The sequence below is a fragment of the Triturus cristatus genome, chromosome 3_1 (genome assembly GCF_964204655.1).
Source record: "Triturus cristatus chromosome 3_1, aTriCri1.1, whole genome shotgun sequence".
NCBI classification, from domain to species: Eukaryota; Metazoa; Chordata; class Amphibia; order Caudata; family Salamandridae; genus Triturus; species Triturus cristatus.
Window position 1 is genome coordinate 112,797,208 of NC_140583.1, and position 19,137 is coordinate 112,816,344.

General features: G+C 44.0%; 1 protein-coding gene across 2 annotated transcripts in view; it reads right to left on the reverse strand.

The window, feature by feature from the left end:
- The window catches only part of FBXO3 (F-box protein 3), a 94,817-nt gene that overhangs the window by 52,508 nt on the left and 23,172 nt on the right, over positions 1-19,137 (reverse strand). The window contains exon 2 of one of the 2 annotated variants that reach the window (XM_085643518.1): positions 8,123-8,212. The exons of the other annotated variant lie outside the window; for it this stretch is intronic. Within the exon in view, the coding sequence (XP_085499644.1) occupies positions 8,123-8,212 (90 nt within the window). The remainder of the gene's footprint in view (positions 1-8,122; positions 8,213-19,137) is intronic. 2 annotated transcript variants of the gene reach the window in all.

Genomic DNA, 19,137 nt, shown 5'->3' on the forward strand with positions numbered 1-19,137 from the left:
CTCACACAAAGTAAACTCTGTTTAAATTGGAAGATGAGCTGCAACCTGTAGTGCCTGTCTTAATATAAAACTAGTGAACTGTGGACAGCTAGGGTGAAGTGATTTGGGTAAGTTCTGGTGGACATGGAGTATATTTGTAGTGCCTTAATGTATATGACATGAATCAATTTTAAATCCAGTAGTGTGTTAGGTACACTAGATGTAGGATGGAGATAGCCTGCCAAATGGGGATGCAGATTGCGGGAATATTGCTGAAATTGTTTAAAGTAGACTAGGCTTCTGTGAAAGGAAGCAGGGTGGCACATTCTCTTTGCGAGTGCAGGGACAGTCCCTAACCACTTTCTGCTTCATTCTTCCCTCAGAGGTGTTACCCCCCAAGAGTGAGAGGTATATGAATGAGGAAGCCTCTTCCTCTTTTGTGCCAGGAAGTCCTAGATTTCCAACAGTAAACACTACTCTAAATTTTACCTGATGTCAGAACCCAATAAAGCTTTGAGTTTGCACCTTTTCACTCAGTGAGGGCTAGTAGACTGGCTTACCTTATGAAGTGAATGAAGGCGGAGATGAATGCCTAGACCTTCTAGTCTACTTTGCCTCTCATCTTCGTATCTAGGTGAAGTTGAGACAAAAGATATTATCGTCATTTGGAAACAACGGGCCACCATGTCCTGTTTGGGTTTTCCAGGTCTGACCTGCACTTTTGCTCCAGTAAACTCAAATGCAGAGTCCATTGGAGGTGCTCCTAGATTTTACTTCACTGTTCATCAGTACAGCCTGGCTCTGCTGATCATCCAGAGTGAACACCATTCACAGCTATTATAGTTCTGGGGTACTGACGTTTTTCCAAGCCCCCTAGAAGTGGCTCTTCACGGCAAAGGCCCATCCAGATCTCTATAACTAGAGTTTCTTGCCTTTACTTATGTGTGGGACAAGTACTGCTTGTGTGAGCGCTGTGTGGGTTATCGATTCCCCACATAGAGTTTAATGGACCGTGAGCATTTGGGACACAATGGGCATGGCTAGAAAAGATGGTGATCTCCCTGCAAGGTATCATTTGTCCATGATAGAGATGAAAAGATTGTTCTTCACTGTACTCAGAACTACCCTCCTAATGCCAATCTTAACTGTTGGGAGTGAAAGAACAGCTGCTAAAGGTGATTCCAAATCTGGATTTCTTGCTGCTGTGACTTGTGGGACATGAAAAGATGGACTGTCTTATAAGAAAAGGAGATTTCCTGACATTTGGAAGACAAAAAAAAGATCCATCTGACAGACTTTCTGTGTGAATGATGCCGCACGTGAAGGAAACTGCAAGAGGCAAGATCCTAGCAGCACAGTTGACCGAGAAGCAGATCCAAAGACCAGAGACAAAAGATTGTGTGCATTGTATGGCTGCAATGATGCTTGACTGTATTTGACCTGGTGAGCCGCTGCCATCCCACCATATACCTTTGGAATGTCCGTGCCAACTCCTTTACAGTCTGAGGGGGACTCAAGGACCTGAACCACACACTGATGCATGAAGTCAGATTATGCTGGCTGGAGCTAGTCTCCCGATTCCAGAACTATTGAAGGTTCTTTACAGCTGCTGTGGCTCTGGAAAGTTTATTGTTTAATACTGTAGTTGATCGCAAACACGTACGTACAGCTCCTAGGTAGTACCGGTGGCGCCTTAAAGGCTTGAGTGAACCAAAAATATGGACCACAACTTTCTGTTCTTGACCTATGGGCTCCTAAAAGTTGGCATCCCAGGGACTGTCCAGTGAGTTTTGGACTGAAACTTGGGAGCTCAGTTAAGTTTTGCCTAGCGGACTCTAAACTCTCGAATAGACTACACACTCCAGGCACTTCCCATCATTCCCCATTTACCAGTAAACTGGAATACCGACTTTGCTCAAAAGGAACCAACAACTATTAAAAGGATTTTGGGTGGTAAACCGACCGAGTTTCTATGGTAGGTTCTACAGATGCAGGACGTGTGTAAACTGTTTTAGGCTGAATTACAGCAGATGATGCACAAACCCACTTCACCACCCTTGAAGCTGGAGCTAAGGGCACTCAAACACTAAACTGACCTTGAAATGTCACAGAAATTGTCCTTGCGACTACACCGTCCGGTTGTGTGGCTCACGCTGTTCTGCTTCAAGTGGCTGTAAACAATACAACTCATTAGGCAGGGCCACACACTTCTCGTTCAGCTTCACAACTACATGATATGATTCAGCAGCCCATCGTTGTAAATGCTGGAGGAGCACTTCTTTGGAGCCCACACAGTAAATTCCATACTGAGAGAGTAAGACGAGTCCCTAAGCCTTACAAAACCTCCCTAGCAGGCCACCTGATATGCATTGGTCAACAACTGTTTTCTTTATAATAGGTAGGCATTCTGCCACTATCTGTGTTTACCCCACCTTTTAAATATCCCTTCTGTGCCATCTAAAACATAATATTAGGAGCAGGCGCGTGTTGGGTGAAACACATTTGTTGCTGTTCAGCTGTTTACCTCTAGAAACAGTCAATCTAGTTGCTATTAGCCTTATCTCTCCACTCCAGTCCTGGAGCTAGACTGCATTAGTGTCTGTGGAGCTGCTGCTATCCCCGGAAAGGTCTTAGCAGACTTCAAGTGCTGCCAGAAACACAGCTTCAGGGTACTCCGCCCATAAACATTTAATTAAATTGATGAAAACAAAGTTTTCATACAAACATTCACTGTTTAAAAAAATATTTATATGGATTTATAAATGGACTTTCCACTTTAAAAAGTAAGGAGATAAAATACTGCCACTCTCACAATTCAGAAGAATCAAGTGACTAAGTAAGTTTAGAAAAGGGAGGAAAAAAGATTATCAAATGGCAAGTTATTTTTATCACTCAGCTTAATGCTGCTTCACAAGTATAAAAAAGCACCATATTTCTTCTCTCACCCTTTGGGGACTCCTGTAGAGAAGTAGGATCTGCTTCTATAGTTATCCCCACTTTTTGCCTGGTACTAAGCTGTATTTGACTAGCCTTACTGGGATCCTGCTAATCAGGACCCCAGTCTATCTGCTTTCCACCTAAACTGTTGTGTTCTATGCTTAGGTACATCTCAGATTGGATACTGGGGTGCCCTTATCAGTCCCTAGTATATGGTACTAAGGTACCCAGGGCATAGGTACCGCATAGGTCTCCCATGGGTTGAAGCATGTATTATGCCACCCATGAGAGACCATTCAAAATGGATCTACAAGCCTGCTATTGCAGCCTGTATAAGTTGGTCCTTACACCACTTACTACCGATATTGGTTTCCTATATCTAGGGTCATTGCACTTAAAACCTACAAGTCACCCCTCTAGCAGGAGTTTGTAATCCCGAAGGCAGGGTGCTTGGTTCTAAGTGAGAGGGTGCCCCTGCATGAGCAGGACATCCCTGCAGCCTACGGAGTCCATTCTTTCAGGTTGTCAGTGAAGCAGCCATCCCAGCTATTCCAACATCTAACGGATGGAGATTGGCTGGATCACTCCCAGTTCGGTTTCCGGGTAGAACACGGGACGGAGACGGCTCTGATCACAGCAGTGGAGGAGCTTAGGCAAATAATGGACAATGGATCGAAGGCCGCCCTGATATTACTCGACTTATCGGCGGCCTTCGACACGGTCAGCCACGAAATCCTTATGACACGGTTAAAAACAGCATACATACATGACACAGCATGCGCTCTCACAGCCTCCTACCTAGAGAATAGAACTTTCTCAGTAGAACTGGGAGAAGCGAAATCCAAGCTGTTCAATCTACCATGCGGAGTCCCGCAGGGCTCATCAATGAGCCCTACTCTTTTTAATTTATATGTAGCCCCACTTGCACAAATAATAAGGAACAACGGCTTCACTCCTGTATCCTACGCAGACGACACCCAAATTGTGGTGTCAATAAGCAAGGAGATACAGGACACAGCAGAAAAATTTCAAAACTGCATGACAAAAATCAGTCAATGGATGAAAATGAATTGCTTAAAACTAAACGGGGACAAGAGTGAGGTCATGATACTAGGAAAAGACACAAACATATGGTCCCCCATATGGTGGCCTAAAGATATGGGAAGATGCCCAGAGTCGTCAGAAAAGGTAAAAAACCTAGGGATCATGTTAGACACTAACCTTTCCTTCGACGCTCAAGCCAGCAAACTAGCCTCGTCACTCTGGTACATTCTAAAAATGATCAAAAAGATTCTACCGTACTTACCGTACGATTCACGCAAGACAGTGGTGACAGCACTAGCCTTGTCCAGACTGGATTACGGGAACGGCTTATACGCCAGAGCAAGGAAGAAAATCCTACTTAAACTACAACGCCTGCAGAATGCAGCAGCCAGGTTGATACTAGGAATCCCAAAATTCGAACAAGTAAGCCATAAACTAAAAAATCTGCACTGGCTACCAATTGTAAGTAGGATACACTTTAAATCATTATGCTTAGCGTACAAAGCACTAAATGGAATTGGATCACAATTTCTAAAAACACATCTGCAGCTATATGAGCCAAACAGATTACTCAGATCCAGCCAAACGAAATGCATCAGGGTCCCTAGATTTCGGAAAACTAACTGGGGCGGAAGAAGCTTCCTGGTACACGCAGCAAGAATATGGAACCAACTACCACTAGATATAAAAACTAGTCCATCCCTGAAATCCTTCAGAAAGCAAGTTAAAACATGGCTTTTCTCCACGCATCTGTAATCAACATCATCGGACCCAGTGGTATATCTCAGCGCCAAGACGCCCTCGGGCAATCGCGCGCTATATAAATAGATAAATCAAATCATATACTATATAGAGCGGCACAGCGTAATTACGAGATGGCCATCTCGAAAACGGCTGCTACGAATCCTATTTAGTTTGGTATAAAACATGTTGGAATCATACCCCCACACCATACACGGTGTGGAAGGTATGATTCCAAGCAATGGAAGAGCCCACTGTTAGGCTCTCAGTGTTCTCGGTGCCAGCCTTCTTGACCCAGACAGCACAAAATGGCTGTCATCAACAAGAAACACGATTCTGCCCTCCTGCTGCTGAGCCAAGCTCAAGCAGCGAAAGGCAGAACAATAGGCCTCCAGTCACAGGAAGGTGTGACCACCTCCCAGACAGGATTTAGTGTACTGGGTTGGGGTGGATGCGCTTGCCAGCACCACTCAGTCTGCACAAGGGGCACATTTGGTGTCCCTGTGCATAGTCTAGTTCAAACCAGTCCTGGGAGCCGTTGGCTCCCGCTCTGGGGCGTAACTGGACAAAGGACATGGGAGTAACCTCCCTCCTGTCCAGACCTTCGCCCTGGAAGGGTCCCCGGAATCTTCCCAACCCTTTCTCTATGGTACTTAAGGGTTTACCTGGATGTAGGTCCCTAGATTCATTGTTGGATAAGATTCAGATCAGACACCACTGCACTTCGACCGTCTGGGCACTCTGGACTTCGTTTGGGTCTGACTTAGTCTCCCTTCCAGTCTGCTGCATAGTCTGTGCCTGTGCATCATACAGGAACCTTCGAAGGCCCGTGAAGCATCAAAGACACTTGAAGAAATCTCCTTTGGAGTGAAGGAGTCAATCCTCTGCATTCGTAGGCACTGCAACTAAGTCGACCGGTCTGCTGATCCGGAGCTCCTCCGGACTCCGAACGGTTCTGTAACACAGGTGGTAGATTTCCATAGCTCTAGAGGCCTGCTCTGCCCGCTCACCAAATTTGAGGCCAGTATTCCTCATGGGGGTTGCAATAACCGAACCTCTGTGTACCACGTCAACTTGCAGTTGCTAAGGCTTGTTGACTTCTTTCCAAGAAGATCTTCAGGCTCCAAGTAGCCCCAACCTCGAGCATCTCCTGTGACCAGAATCTTCAGCCACACCGCATCGTGTGCATCGTGGCCTGCACCTTTTGGTGAGCTGTTTGAAGTACTCTCGCCACTACTGTGCATCCGGCCTGTGGGTCCATTTGAGGATCACCTTTGCTTCTTTTGGGCTCCCCTGTTTGCTCGGGCCTGCCCTGACTCCCCTACCTTTGATGAGTCCCCTGGATCTTGCTGGGCCGCCGATGCTCCTTCTTTGATTCCTGTGTGGCTTGCCTTTGGCAAGGCTTGTTGGTGCTCCCGCCGGACACCAACCCCTCAGCACTCGACGTCCTCCGTGGGACAGTACGTGCACAACTCTTGGTCATCCTCAGCGTCGCCTGGTCCTCACAGCTGCAAAGTCAAGTTCATCGTCGTCCATCCTGCCTCAACCGACATCGGACAGCATTCATCTTCCAAGTCTCCTGATTGCTCCTGAGTGACAGACTATCCCCTCTGCTTCGGATTCCACTGGACACTTTCTCCTCCTCCAGCAGCAGCACTTTCCTGAAGTCCTCAATTGGGTTCGACTGCGGTTTCCTACACCACTTCACACGTATGCACCCGGCTTCCCTGGTGTAGGTAACATTTATCAACGGCTGGGGTGGCTCTCTCTAACATTCAGTCTTCCATGGGTCCACTGGGAAGGGTCCTTTATCTTTAAAAATAGAACCGTGACTTACACGTAGAGTTGTACGGTGCACGTATTTGTGTACTCACACTGCACACACTCTCCGTGGGGTCCCTAATTACCGTAGGTGGTTCCTTGGGTCCCCAGCTCTTCTACATCCTCTCAACACGGTCTTGACTCCAGTTGTAGCTCTTATACAACTTTCTTAGTATATGGTTTGGTCCCCCTGGGGCCACTGTGTATTTCGTGCTATTTACTATGTTTCATAGCTAAAGTATTGTGTGTATTGTGCGTATCTCCAGGTAGGAGATATTTCTACGTGTTAGAGGGTGTTATATAACAAATACATATTTTTATAACTTCTTTGTGTGGTTCTTTTTCATTTTATCTATACTATAAGATTGCATTATTGGGGGGAAAAACTGCTTTACACTCCTGGACTAAGCCTGAAGGCTGATCTCCACAGCTACCATTTAAAGAGCTTTATAAGGTTGTCTAAGACCACTTAAATCACCATAAGGGTTGTCTGGACTGGTACAAGGTACCCATTTACATTAGTAAACATCATACATCAGGCCAGCTTCTCACAACTCCTCACTAGCTAAGACCCAAAACTTGGATAATCTTCACGAGTTGTGGCATAACCTACAAGGTCCTTTAACTCATTCAACCATCATGCTGTAGAAATAAACACTTTTGAACACCGGACACTTTAATGCCAAAAGCAAGCCTTGTGTCATGCTGTTCCTAAGATGAAGAATACTGATGGCCTCACTTAGAATTAGACTGCCGACAATACTCTTAAATGGCTTAGGCTGCATCGCTGCAGTGCAGTGGCACTTGGACGGCCAAATGTCAACTTTTTTTATGTCAAAGCAGAAATTTCCCCCCAGACGTGGCTTCTGCGTACATGAAAGGGGCAACTCTGGGGAAAATGATCCATGACAGCAGTTTAACCTTACCATGCTAGAATGATGAACCTGTCATCCCAAATAATTCCTGAAGACGAACATGTTCATCTTTAGAAAGCACATGCTTAATGTCCCACACGTGCAGCTTTCTCCCACTGATTGAGTTGCATTTTCTGTACAGCAATGTCATGGTTTATAGGGGGATTCCAAACAGAAAGGATACCATTTCCACTGGGGTTGGTTTTTCTATGAGGGAATTACCCGAGGTAAAGCCACCAGAATGCAGTCCCCTGCACTCTAAATCATGATGGAAAATATAGAGGGCAGATTAAACGCCCGGCTTTTTTTTCGCTGGGTGTCTTCTAAATCAGCGTAATCTAAATGATGACGTTACTACCACCATCTTCTAAATGATGATTTAAGACCATAGGGAAAAATGTAATGTGCTTGTAACATGAAGCTGCAAGGTCTTCAGCAGTCCACTCTTTCCTACATATATAGAGTTTCTTCCTCCTCAAGAATGTTATGAGCTAATCCCTCAAGGAAAAAAAGGTAAAGTTTGGATTTTTCCTCTAGGATTTTCACTTGCTATTTGTTTTCAATCTTTGCCAAATAGAGAAGTGAATCTTTTTAACAAATTCATAGTTGGACACCCCTACTTTAAACACAAGCCATTAACTAAAAATGCAGAGCAATACGACAGTTGTAAAGAAATATATACTTACTCAGACAAAAGCCAATACTTCTTGCAGAACCTTTTCCACAGTGGCTCATGGGCAGAGAGTTGATTCAATCTCCGGTTAACATAGCTGCAGCTATAAACACAAACATGAAATGAAGTTCAAGTTTGTTTTCTTTGCAATGACAAATATGCTCATGTCATAGTCATGTGGGCCTTTCCGTGCAGAGAGATAAGGAACGTCAGGCCAGAAATATGCACCTGTCGCACCACTCACTTAACAAGTTTAGGACATAGCTAGTTTTGGAAGCTACCCCAAACACCCCAGTTTACTGGGAAAGAAATAGGCCATAGACCTACACAGAGAACCTACATACACTATAAATTGGCAAAAACCTCATTCGCTACTAGTTTTTTTTGTCCCCATCAGCATGCATATTTTATGAAACAATACTTCAGTCATCAAATCATGCCTGCTGCCCATGTGCTCATTTACAGCACTCTATTTCAGTCATTCCCAATCTTCAGACAATCGTTATTCAAATCAAAATCAAGAGGATTCGCCATCTTTTTGAAGGTTTTGAGTGCAACCAGTCCCCTCGTACTTCGCTCTGCATCTATGTACTGATCTGTCTCTCTAAGATGCATATTCACTGTGCCCTCTCCTTTTAACTGCTTACGTTCCGTCTTGCTACCATGAGCCAAGTGTCATCCAGAATTTCTGATATCTATTCTGGTCAATTTCCCTAAAGATCCTAATAACAAGGTCAAACACTAATACAATGAATGAATGAATCAATCAATTACTGAATATTGGATTTGCAAAGCATGTGATTGCCCTCAGGTGGAACCCTGATACTTAATACAGCAATACATCAAGCAACTTTTGGAGGGGGGAAATCATCCAAACTAGTTGCACCTGCACAGACCCAGCCCCATATACCCACAAAACTGACACAAGGTCCCTGGTCTAGTGAAAAGCACATACAGAGCTCGCTCAATCAGTATCAGAAAGAGAAAGAGCAGACACGGAGCTCGCTCAATTAGTACCAAAAAGAGAAAGAGCAGAACAGAATGATCTTAAAATTCATGAATGTCACGGAGATAAAAAAACATGCAAAAAAGATAACCTCAGCTTTCAACAACAAACACTATAAACGATACTTTTAAAACCACCCAGAGCTCTAGAAAAAACTCAGACGGCAAAAATATGGTGTATTGAATTCAACAGTGTTTAGATAAGGAGTCTTTTTGGGGGGAGGACACTGTCCATCATAATACTTTAAATCCATCTGGGAACCTCACTTTTCCTCAGCTTCAGCACAAAATATATGAATAGTAAAACGGGGCGACCGTCCTCTACCTCAATTTCTCCTTTTTTATTAAGTGCAATCTTCTGCTACCTTCTTCCATTATCATTATTACAACCTGTATCACTCTGGCTTGCATCCTCCTTTAATGTTTACTAGTGGCTTGAAACGCCTCAGGGAGAGCAGTATGTATCCGTCAAATAAATAACTCGGGTTTTTGGCTCCTTTAGATACTCAACTTTTAAGCAACCTCACTGCAAACAACAACAAGAATCATTACCTCATTTATTAATTCAATCGTCTGGGATTATTCAATGTCTTGCATGCCAAGATATTAATGCATGGAGTTATGAAGCTGCAGCTTGTGCTCAAAGCAAGTGCTCGAATACTGATCCAAGTGTCTCGCTTCGAGCACATTCCCTAAATCTCTGGGATATATAGGGCTTTCTCCGGTCTCCAGAGACAGCAGAATTACCAACCTTTGCTGATCCACCAAAGGGATGAAGCGTATTACATCGTACTGCATGAAGGAAGTGCAGCTAAATGTGGCACTTAACCTATGAAATCAACTCTCTCTTGTATTCAGGACTCACCTGAGCAACAAACTAACCTGAGCTTTTGCAAAGCTCACTTTTCCAATGGGTGGTGCCTTACTCTATACGTATTATGCAGTGGTTTTGAAATCTCCATTTTCATATTAAAGGTTCTTGGTGTTCTATAGTGTAGTGTGAAAATCACTTGTGACTGAGCAGATTAAAAATGAAAATTAATCTGATAATGTTAAACCTCGGTAAATACTCCTGCTGGTACCTCCTTCCTGGCTGTGAAAGTTCCACTTTGCAAGCCTCTATTAGCTTCCTTCAGCTACAGCTTAAGTGTCTCAATTTTTGCAAACTACTAAAAAGAAATAAAAAACTTTCGAAGTTTCAAAGTGGAAAATCGTCAACTCCAAATTTTCTATACCTCACAGAGGCTTTTTAGTTCACTAGCCACTTTATTTGCTCCATAAACTTATTGGCCTATAACTGTTGCAGGGATTCTGCTTTTGCACAGAACTATGCGCAGGAGACCAGGACCTCAGAGAATTGTGGTGTACCAGAAAACTCCCCTCAGAATCCAGAACCCCTTATCCGACTAGCTTAGTATCTCATTCGTTAACCTAGATCTAGCTAGGTTGTCCCAATGTATAGACAAACCAGAACAAGCATTTCTCAGGAGTGGTGGGAATCTGAAATACCTGTTCGTACTTATTTATTAGTCCACAACATAATAATACAGACACGGTAAAGTTTAAAGAGTTTATTTTATAAACCTCGCGTCCTAAGATGCAGTACTTTGGCTAACACTAGCAGACTAACAGTACAGATCAGAATCATGAGCATTATTACAATACCATATAGAATGAAAGGAGCAATCATACTATTAACGACAGTGGTATACGACCACACTCCTTTCACTATAATCTAATACATTATTATTATTATTAGACTATTAGAAGGTCTCTTAGGCTAACAGGGGGGGACCCCATACCGTATAGATTAGCTTAGTAGAATCACATCAAAGGATCAGCTCTCACAGCATGCATCAGCTCTTCTTGTTCGAATGAATGTAAAACCAAACTGTTCTGCAATATTAAAGACGCTTGTCCTTCAAATATTGGCAGCTGTATGCATGATATGTCTAACAAGTGGTACGATCAATCTAAATACAACACTCTGTACCTTCTAGTGACCCAGACGCGTTCTTTGCATGATGTACAGACCAAGGGCACATTTCACGGTTAAGAATGTGCAACAACAGTTCGTTATCCTGTAAGGCAAAGTCGAGTCAGCATTTCTAAAATGAATAACACATAACAACAGTGTCGTGTGCAGCACAGCAGAAACGACAAGTTTGCTTGTTAACCATGATCTCGGTTATGCTAACTTAGTGTTGTAAATAGGGCGTGGCTTAATCCATCTCACACCCCCCCATGATCGGAGCACTAACCAATAGGGATACACTTAGTAAGAACGCAGAGTTCAAGCGATTTAGAGCGGAACCAAGGGCATATAATGTAAGTGTAAAGTCCGAGAATAAAAAAAAATGTTAGTTTAGAAAATGAAAAATGATGTGCTAAAAATTAAACAAAATTTTCGTAGAAAATTAACAAATCTGGAAGCAAGCTGCATTGACAATGTCAATCAGTCAATCCATGAAGGTATATGCACCGTAAGTTGCGACTGCTTCCAAGAGGAAATCATTGGAACGTTCCGCAAAAGTATCTGCCATCCAGTTGAGCAAAGGAAAGGAACACACATGTTCATCAATTATCGGAGCATCCAGCACCATGATAGGACAACTGTCAGTCTCCTCAATATAACTCCTTTCAAGGAAATCAATAGCTGCCTCTCCGATATCCCAGTTTCCAAGGACTCCGTGTGCAGCACCCAAAGCCATAGACCCGACACCAGAACAGTCGAATTCATGAGCCACTAAGGGACACATTAGTTCATCAAAATCCGGGTCAGGTGACGCCAAGTTTGACAGGCACAAGTCCAGAGCCCATTGGAAGGGACAATCTAGGCAATGAAAAACAGGTTGCACACACGTAAAAAAGGGAAACCGGAAAGACAATCCATACTTGACGCTTAATACCGCCAGTGGTAAGGTGCCGTAGAAATCAAGCATCCGGCTACGAAGATGGAGCAAGCGCAGCATTCTGTCTTGCAACTCCCGGTGTGCAGCCATATCGAAGTGCGCAAATCAACAAGAGGATCCCAGCCGCCAAAGCGAGGAGCAAGGGGAAACATCCGAAGACACTCGAAAAAATAGAATGTAAAAATGCGGGGGATCACACCAAAAACAGTCTGGAAAGATGTCACGAGGCCGGAGCCCACAATTTTAAAAAAATGAACAAGGCCAGTCGTAGACGAAGCATTAAAAATAGTTTGAATCAAGGTTCCAAAATGGAGGGGGAGGTCGGTATTTAAAAGAGCTTGTACCTCAGTGCGTGTGTTCGCAACATTAAGAAGAAATGTTTCACGGAATGAAGTCAACGCAACCTCTTTTTTAGACAAAAGAGCCCTTATTCTGCTCATTCTATTGAACTGTGCGTTCAAGGTTGGAATCGCTGGCCAGATGGATATGTCGAGTCGGCCTTGCGGGGGCGGGAAAAGGACGTTATTACAGCAAACTACTTTTTGTGAAACAGTCACTATGTAAGGAAAATCCACTAGCATCCCACAGCAAGCTTCACTATTTAAAAGCAAATAACTACCGTTGGCAAGCAGCTTAAAAGAAGACGTTATAACTGGCATTGGAATCCCCTTTAGGACACAAGCTAAATTAGGAGCGTGTATATTGCAAGCGCCATGTAATTGTATATGTCTGCAAACAACAGAGTGATCAGGAGCGGAAATGCATTCTTCACCTTTTAAGTAAACTTCCTTGCCATCCCTCACGCATCTGTAAGTGAACGGAAGAGACCAAACTTCATGCAGAAACGCGTCACCAAGTTGTTCATATCTACCTATAGTATAGTGTTTCATGCACGAACTAAATTTGAACAAACTGAACGGTAAAGTTACTAATCCGTGAACTAACCACACGGCTGAATTTAACTCAGTTACAGAAAAAGGTAAAGGTTCTAATTTTTCAATGTGCAGCAATGCATAAGTTGCATCTTTCATGGACATGAACTGCTGTTTTTCAGTCAAATTAAACGGAAGGAACAATGATGAAATATTCATGTAATCCCACGGGACTTTCCCTGCCTTTAACGTTTGCAATGTCCATGCAAACTGCATAATTGAACGCAACTGACTTTGACCATGATACAACACAGATACATCATCCTGCACAATGTCTACGACAGAAGAAACAATATTATCTAATGTATAAATTCTAGAAGACAACGTATTAATACTATTATCTATCACAGCCAATACTTTTTCCATATTGGCCTGGTCAATAGCACGTAATCTAGAAGCAGCTTCAATTTGCGACGATTTCCAGATTTCATTGTAAATAGCATAAGCCCATCGTTTAGACCTGCCACTTGCAGGACCCTTAATAAAATCATTTAAATCTATTTTGTCATTTAAGCGTGATAAATGAAGCTTAACTGAAGTTAACGTGGAATGTTGCAACCATGACTGGCATAATTTACCTACAGAGTAGGTAGTCACTGTGTGTGAAGATGTAAAACGAGGGTCAACTCTAAGTTGTGTATATCCTGGAGCCAAATCCAGAAACTGACGTTGACAGGAATCTGAGCTTGTTTGCCATATCAACCAACCCTCAGGATTCAATGTCGAAATATTGAAGGTGCCATTGGAAACAAGCGACTGCAACATAGTAAGGGACAGATCTGAGTGATTTTCCCAACCAGGATAAGCACCCAGATCAGGGATCGAGGGGGTAATTAATTTTTTAGATATAGCCAATCCAAAACAGGTGGTCTGAAAAATAGATGAATTTAAAAATAAGATATGGTTTGGGATAAGACAGGCATGATGCAAAGCCTCTGTTCCTTGTATCTGCCATGGTTTAGTTCCCCAAACCGATTTAAGATCGACAGTAGCTTTCCATACGTCATAACCTCCCAATAGCCAATTCCTCCATAAAGGATTTGGAATATAATAATTTTGTGTGTGTCAGTCTGACCTTAGAAGTGGGTTCTACCGCTACCTTAAAATAAAAAGACTCAGGGTTTGACACACTAAAATCCGAAAAGTATGTGAATTTTTTCAATAAAGTGGCAGAGCTGCCGGGCATAGGGACAGGACAATGTTCCCATTGTGTGAAATTAACAAAATTTCTAAAAGTATTTGCTCTGTGTAGGAAATGTGTGCCATAATGTTGAAAACAAAACTGCTCATCATAGTTTGCAGTATTTAAATACAGATCTTTAGCATCAAATGCAGCATAATATTTTAAATCAGAAAACAGTGCTTCTATTGCTTGTACATCCCAATCATCTGAGCGGATGTTTTGTTTAACACATCACCCATAGAAACAGGAAAAACAGTTTGCACATTAATAACTTCGGTGGGACCATGAATTTGAAAGTTCACTGCATCTCATGCAATCCCATCACGTACTGGCCAGGCGGTGATGTTCACAAACGTCTGGTCTCTTTTCATGATGTGTGATGAGGAATGGGGGGCCAAAGTTCCATCAATTAATTGAATTGTAGAACGCTCATTCAGGTAGTGTCCGTTGATAAGTCTAAAAAACACTACCACAAAGCCAATTGTCATGAATAAAAAAATACAAATCAGCACCAACCAGATGTAAGTCCAAGGTGCAACCAAAAAATGTCTCTTGAACCAGGCAAAAAATATAGAGATTTTGGAAGGGACAGTGGAAGTCAATGATTCAGTTTCAAAGGAAGAATGTGACTGGTTAAGTGTCGTTGTATTGAATAGTGGCAAAGCTTCTTCTGTAGGATAAGCATACTCAGGATCAGCGGGCAAACCACCAGCAGTAGGTGGTGGATCAGTAACTGTAATCATCTCAATGGAAACTTCAGGCACGATGATAGAGGGTGGCAACACAACAGAGTTTCTCAGCATTGAAGGGCAGGAAACCGAAGGTGTCATACTATGGAGAATCGGCCACCCTGTGTAGCTTGACATTTTCAATTGAAATGTACCTTTTTTCTTTGCGACCAGGAAGCGGTGGTTAAACAACTGTACGTGTACCCAATACTCCAAGCACTGGGACTGGTGCACGATAAGAGGGGCTAAACTCCTTCTTGTTCTCCACCTTCTCACGGACCAGATCACCAACTCGAGGCAGCCAGCCGACCACCGGAATCAGGAGCGCTTCTTCAGATGTAGAGGGCACGTGTTCCTTAGCTAGAGTGTCTCTTGCTTCTTGTAGATTCTATAATACAGCACAGTGGTCATCGAGGTCAAAAGGCGCGGCAGCTGCCGCCATGTCTAGACCATCAAGGTCCGGAACAAACATTCTCACTCCAAAGAGCATCATGTACGGGGTCCGCCCACCCAGAGACCTTCTAGGGAGATTATTAAGTGCACGTTGGACGTCATACAAGTAGGCAAGCCAGTTCCGGCCTGTACCTAACACCTTGGCTGTCAACGATTGCTTTAGGTCACAGTTCATCCGTTCCACAACACTATTGCCCTCAGGCTGGTATGGAGACGAAAATTTGACTTGGACCCCCAAACTTCTCATAGCCTCTTTGTAAGCCTTAGAGGCGAACGCCGGGCCCTGATCAGAGTGAAAGTTACCACACGCAAAACTCCCTATAAAGACATGCAATGCTTTGATGACAGTCCTGGCATCAGCACTCCTTTGTGGCCACACCCACAGAAAACGTGTGCACGAATCCACTGCAACCAAGATGTACTTGTACGCAGTATCAGAGGTAAAAGGACCGCAGTGATCTAAATAAACACACGCTAGTGGTTGATTAGATATATGCAGCTGCGTTGGAGGTGGACGCGCAACAGAAGAAGGTTTGATCTGCTGGCAAATGTCACAATTAAGTACATAAGCCCACGCTTGTTTATACAAACCGTACCACCAATAACGTTGCTGCAAAAGAGAGACAGTTGCTGACACTCCAGCATGCGCAGACGCAACACCCTCGTGGGCAGCTGTTATCAAATTTGGTCTGCAGTCCGCGTTGGGAATCAATCTATCACCAACGTCGTTAATCCTCACTAATGGGACGTTATCAGGGCTTAAGTGATAATGGTATCGAGAAGGAAAACCTCTAGGGAAGTTTGTCCCTGTCTCAGAAGCAGCTATAGCTGCTAAGATGTCTGCATCCATCTTAGATTTTGAAACTGCCGCTACTAAATATGTCGCCACTGCTGTTTTATCTGCCTCGTCAGCCAAACTGTTACCGACAGCATGGACACCAACTCGTTGGTGACCAAGAGTGTGAATTACATCCACAAGTGGCAGACTCCCTTTGAGTTCCGACACTCGAGCCCAAATCGTTTTATGCTTCACTGAGCAACCTTTGGAATCACGAAAACCATTCATAATCCAAAAAAGTATATTGTCGTTGTAAGATTGAACACAATAGTAAGAGTCACTCACTATAAGAGTAGTGACTCTGTGATCAGCAAACTCAAGTGCAAGCACCAGAGCTCGAAGCTCCGCCAGTTGCGCGGTACAATCACCCAATGACTGTGTATGCACTGCATCAGATTTGAACTCTCCATTCACGAAAGTACCGACTACAATTGCGCAAGCCGCTGAATAAGCGTGCCTTGATCCAGTTGCGGGTTGCGCCGACCCGTCAGTGTATATGACACAATGGTATTACTCGATGGGGCGCAATGACTGTGGAGCAGGATGAACGAATTCATACTCCAAACTCTCTTGAGTCTGCAACGCCGCGTCAAAGATGTATTCGACGTCTGGCGAAGCCAAGGAGGTTGCCCATTGTATCCACCTCGGATGCAAAGCCTTAGAATTTGGTACACTAGCTTTAGTGACTGCTTCAAGAGCAGGAAACGGTTTTACTACCAGCATGCGTTTTCCTTGTGATAGCGCTCGTTCTTTCAGGATCGCCATCTGAACTGCTGTCAAGACTTTTTCAACAGTTGAAAATCGCAGCTCAGCCGAAGTGTACAGATGAGATTTGTTAGCAATGGGGACTGTGTCACCCTCATTGAACGTTAAGTACGTGAAACCTTCCGCGCCTGGAACAATTCTAATGACCAGGTTGGTGTGGTTGTCACGAGTTTTTAGATATTTAGCTGTAAGAAGATCAGTTTGCAAAGTATATAATGCCAACGAGTGCTCTGGCAGCCAGCAAGATCTGGTATAAGTTGGTTGTATCAAGGCATAAAGTGTCTTGATACGCTGGGCATAATCAGGAATGTAGGATCGACCGAAATTCAGAAAACCCAGCAAGGATTGTAGTTTTTTCAGTGTCGTAGGGATACGAAGGTTTGCGCATTTCTCAAGGAACTGCGGTGCCAAGCCTCGACCTTCATTATTGAGTTTGTACCCCAAGAACAACACTGTAAATTCAGCAATGTTCGACTTCTTAAAGTTAAACTTGTAACCGAAGTCTGCAAACATAGTCACTATGTTATCCACACGAGCAAGATGAGGAAGCAACTCGTCGTCTGTCAGATAGATGTCATCGACATACGAGTATGCTTCCGGGTCTACCATCTCTAAGAGAGAGACCACGCGAGCGGCAAAAACTCCAGGGCTGTTCTTCGAGCCCATCGGGAGCCTCTTGAACAATTTTTGTTTGCCACCCGAGGTGAATGCTTTCCACTCATAACTAAGAGGGGCCAGATTATGGCAATAAAAGCCATTGGATAAGTCGAGCGTAGTTTTGAAACGTTTTCTCACAAGACTATCTACGAGAGCCGAACTATGAGTATTCTGTACCGCACACGTCCGGCAATGTGAGTTTAAATGCCGGTAATCCAAAACTAGGCGGTACGACCCGTCAGGCTTCGTTACAGTGAATAAAGGATTATTCATGGGTGACACACATGTCTCAATCACTCCTTGATATTCCAATTGTACAAGGATTGACGCGACGTGAGGTCTAGCCTCACGACGCATGGGATATTGGGGTTGAGGCTGGGGATCGGATCGCAACAGAATCTCGTGATTGGGAGAACATTTGTCCCAACCAACCTGATTACGATATAACGCAGGCGCAAGCACCTGCGCCCACTCCCCGGCTAACTTAGTAGACTCCTCCGTGGGCACTGCGTGCCCAAAGGAAGGAAGTATAACTTCCTCTCCCCTAGGGGCGTCCAAAATGAAAGCCGGAGGCCAATCTTTCTCCGCCAAAAGAATATCATATGTGGTGGTAAGATTATCCCAAAAAACCACGTTAATTTTGCGTTGTATGTCACCCTCAATATTAAGGACTATTTGAAATAATCTTTCCGGGGGGGCTACGCGAGTATCAGCAGTTTCAACTGTCACATATATGTCAGTTGCTGTCGCCTCCAGAAATGGACGCAATGCTTCCGGCACTACTGTAACTTCCGCCGCGCTGTCTAGCAGCGTTAGTGCCCATGTCAGGTTCCGAAGCTGTGTCCTGACCATCTGAGGCATATCTCGCTGAGATAGCAGCAACTTTCTTTTTCTGAAACGGTGGACGTGGTCTGGCAGCGTCTTCTTGCTTGCCTTTACCGTCAGTCTGGCGGGGCTGGTCTCGACCTTGAGTGCCCCGTCCTCTTCCTCGATCTCCACCACCAGAGTGCGAAGTCGATGTTTCCTGTGAAGAACGAGGAGAGCGTTGTTCAGAAACCTGAAACCTATCAGGTGACTTAATACGAGTACGATCGCGCAAATCATAAGTGCGTTCACTATACGACTGAACTGGTGAGGCAGGACGAGAAACCTGTTTCTGTTGCTGCTTCTCTTGTTTTTTGGCTCGCCAACTCTGCTTAGGAAAGTTGGGCTTTTCGTCTTTTGTAGACGAACTCACCTTAGTTTGTTGCACTACATCTGGAATTTTGATGGTGGGCTTCACACCTAAGCACTACGTCCAACCATCCTATAGGCTTTCGCGATAATTTTTGCGAACTGCCTAGGCTTGTCGGCATCAGCCACAAGCTCCAGCATATTACCAACTTGGAACTGCATGGCATCTCCTTTGAGGTTGCCCATTACCATGGAACAAACCACATCGAAACTGTCGACAAGCCTCATTCCCAACTCAATAGCTGCCTCCGCACCATGACTTTCTTGAACTTTCTTGATGACGGAGGGTAGTACAGCCATAGACGGAGTGCCGTAGCACTTC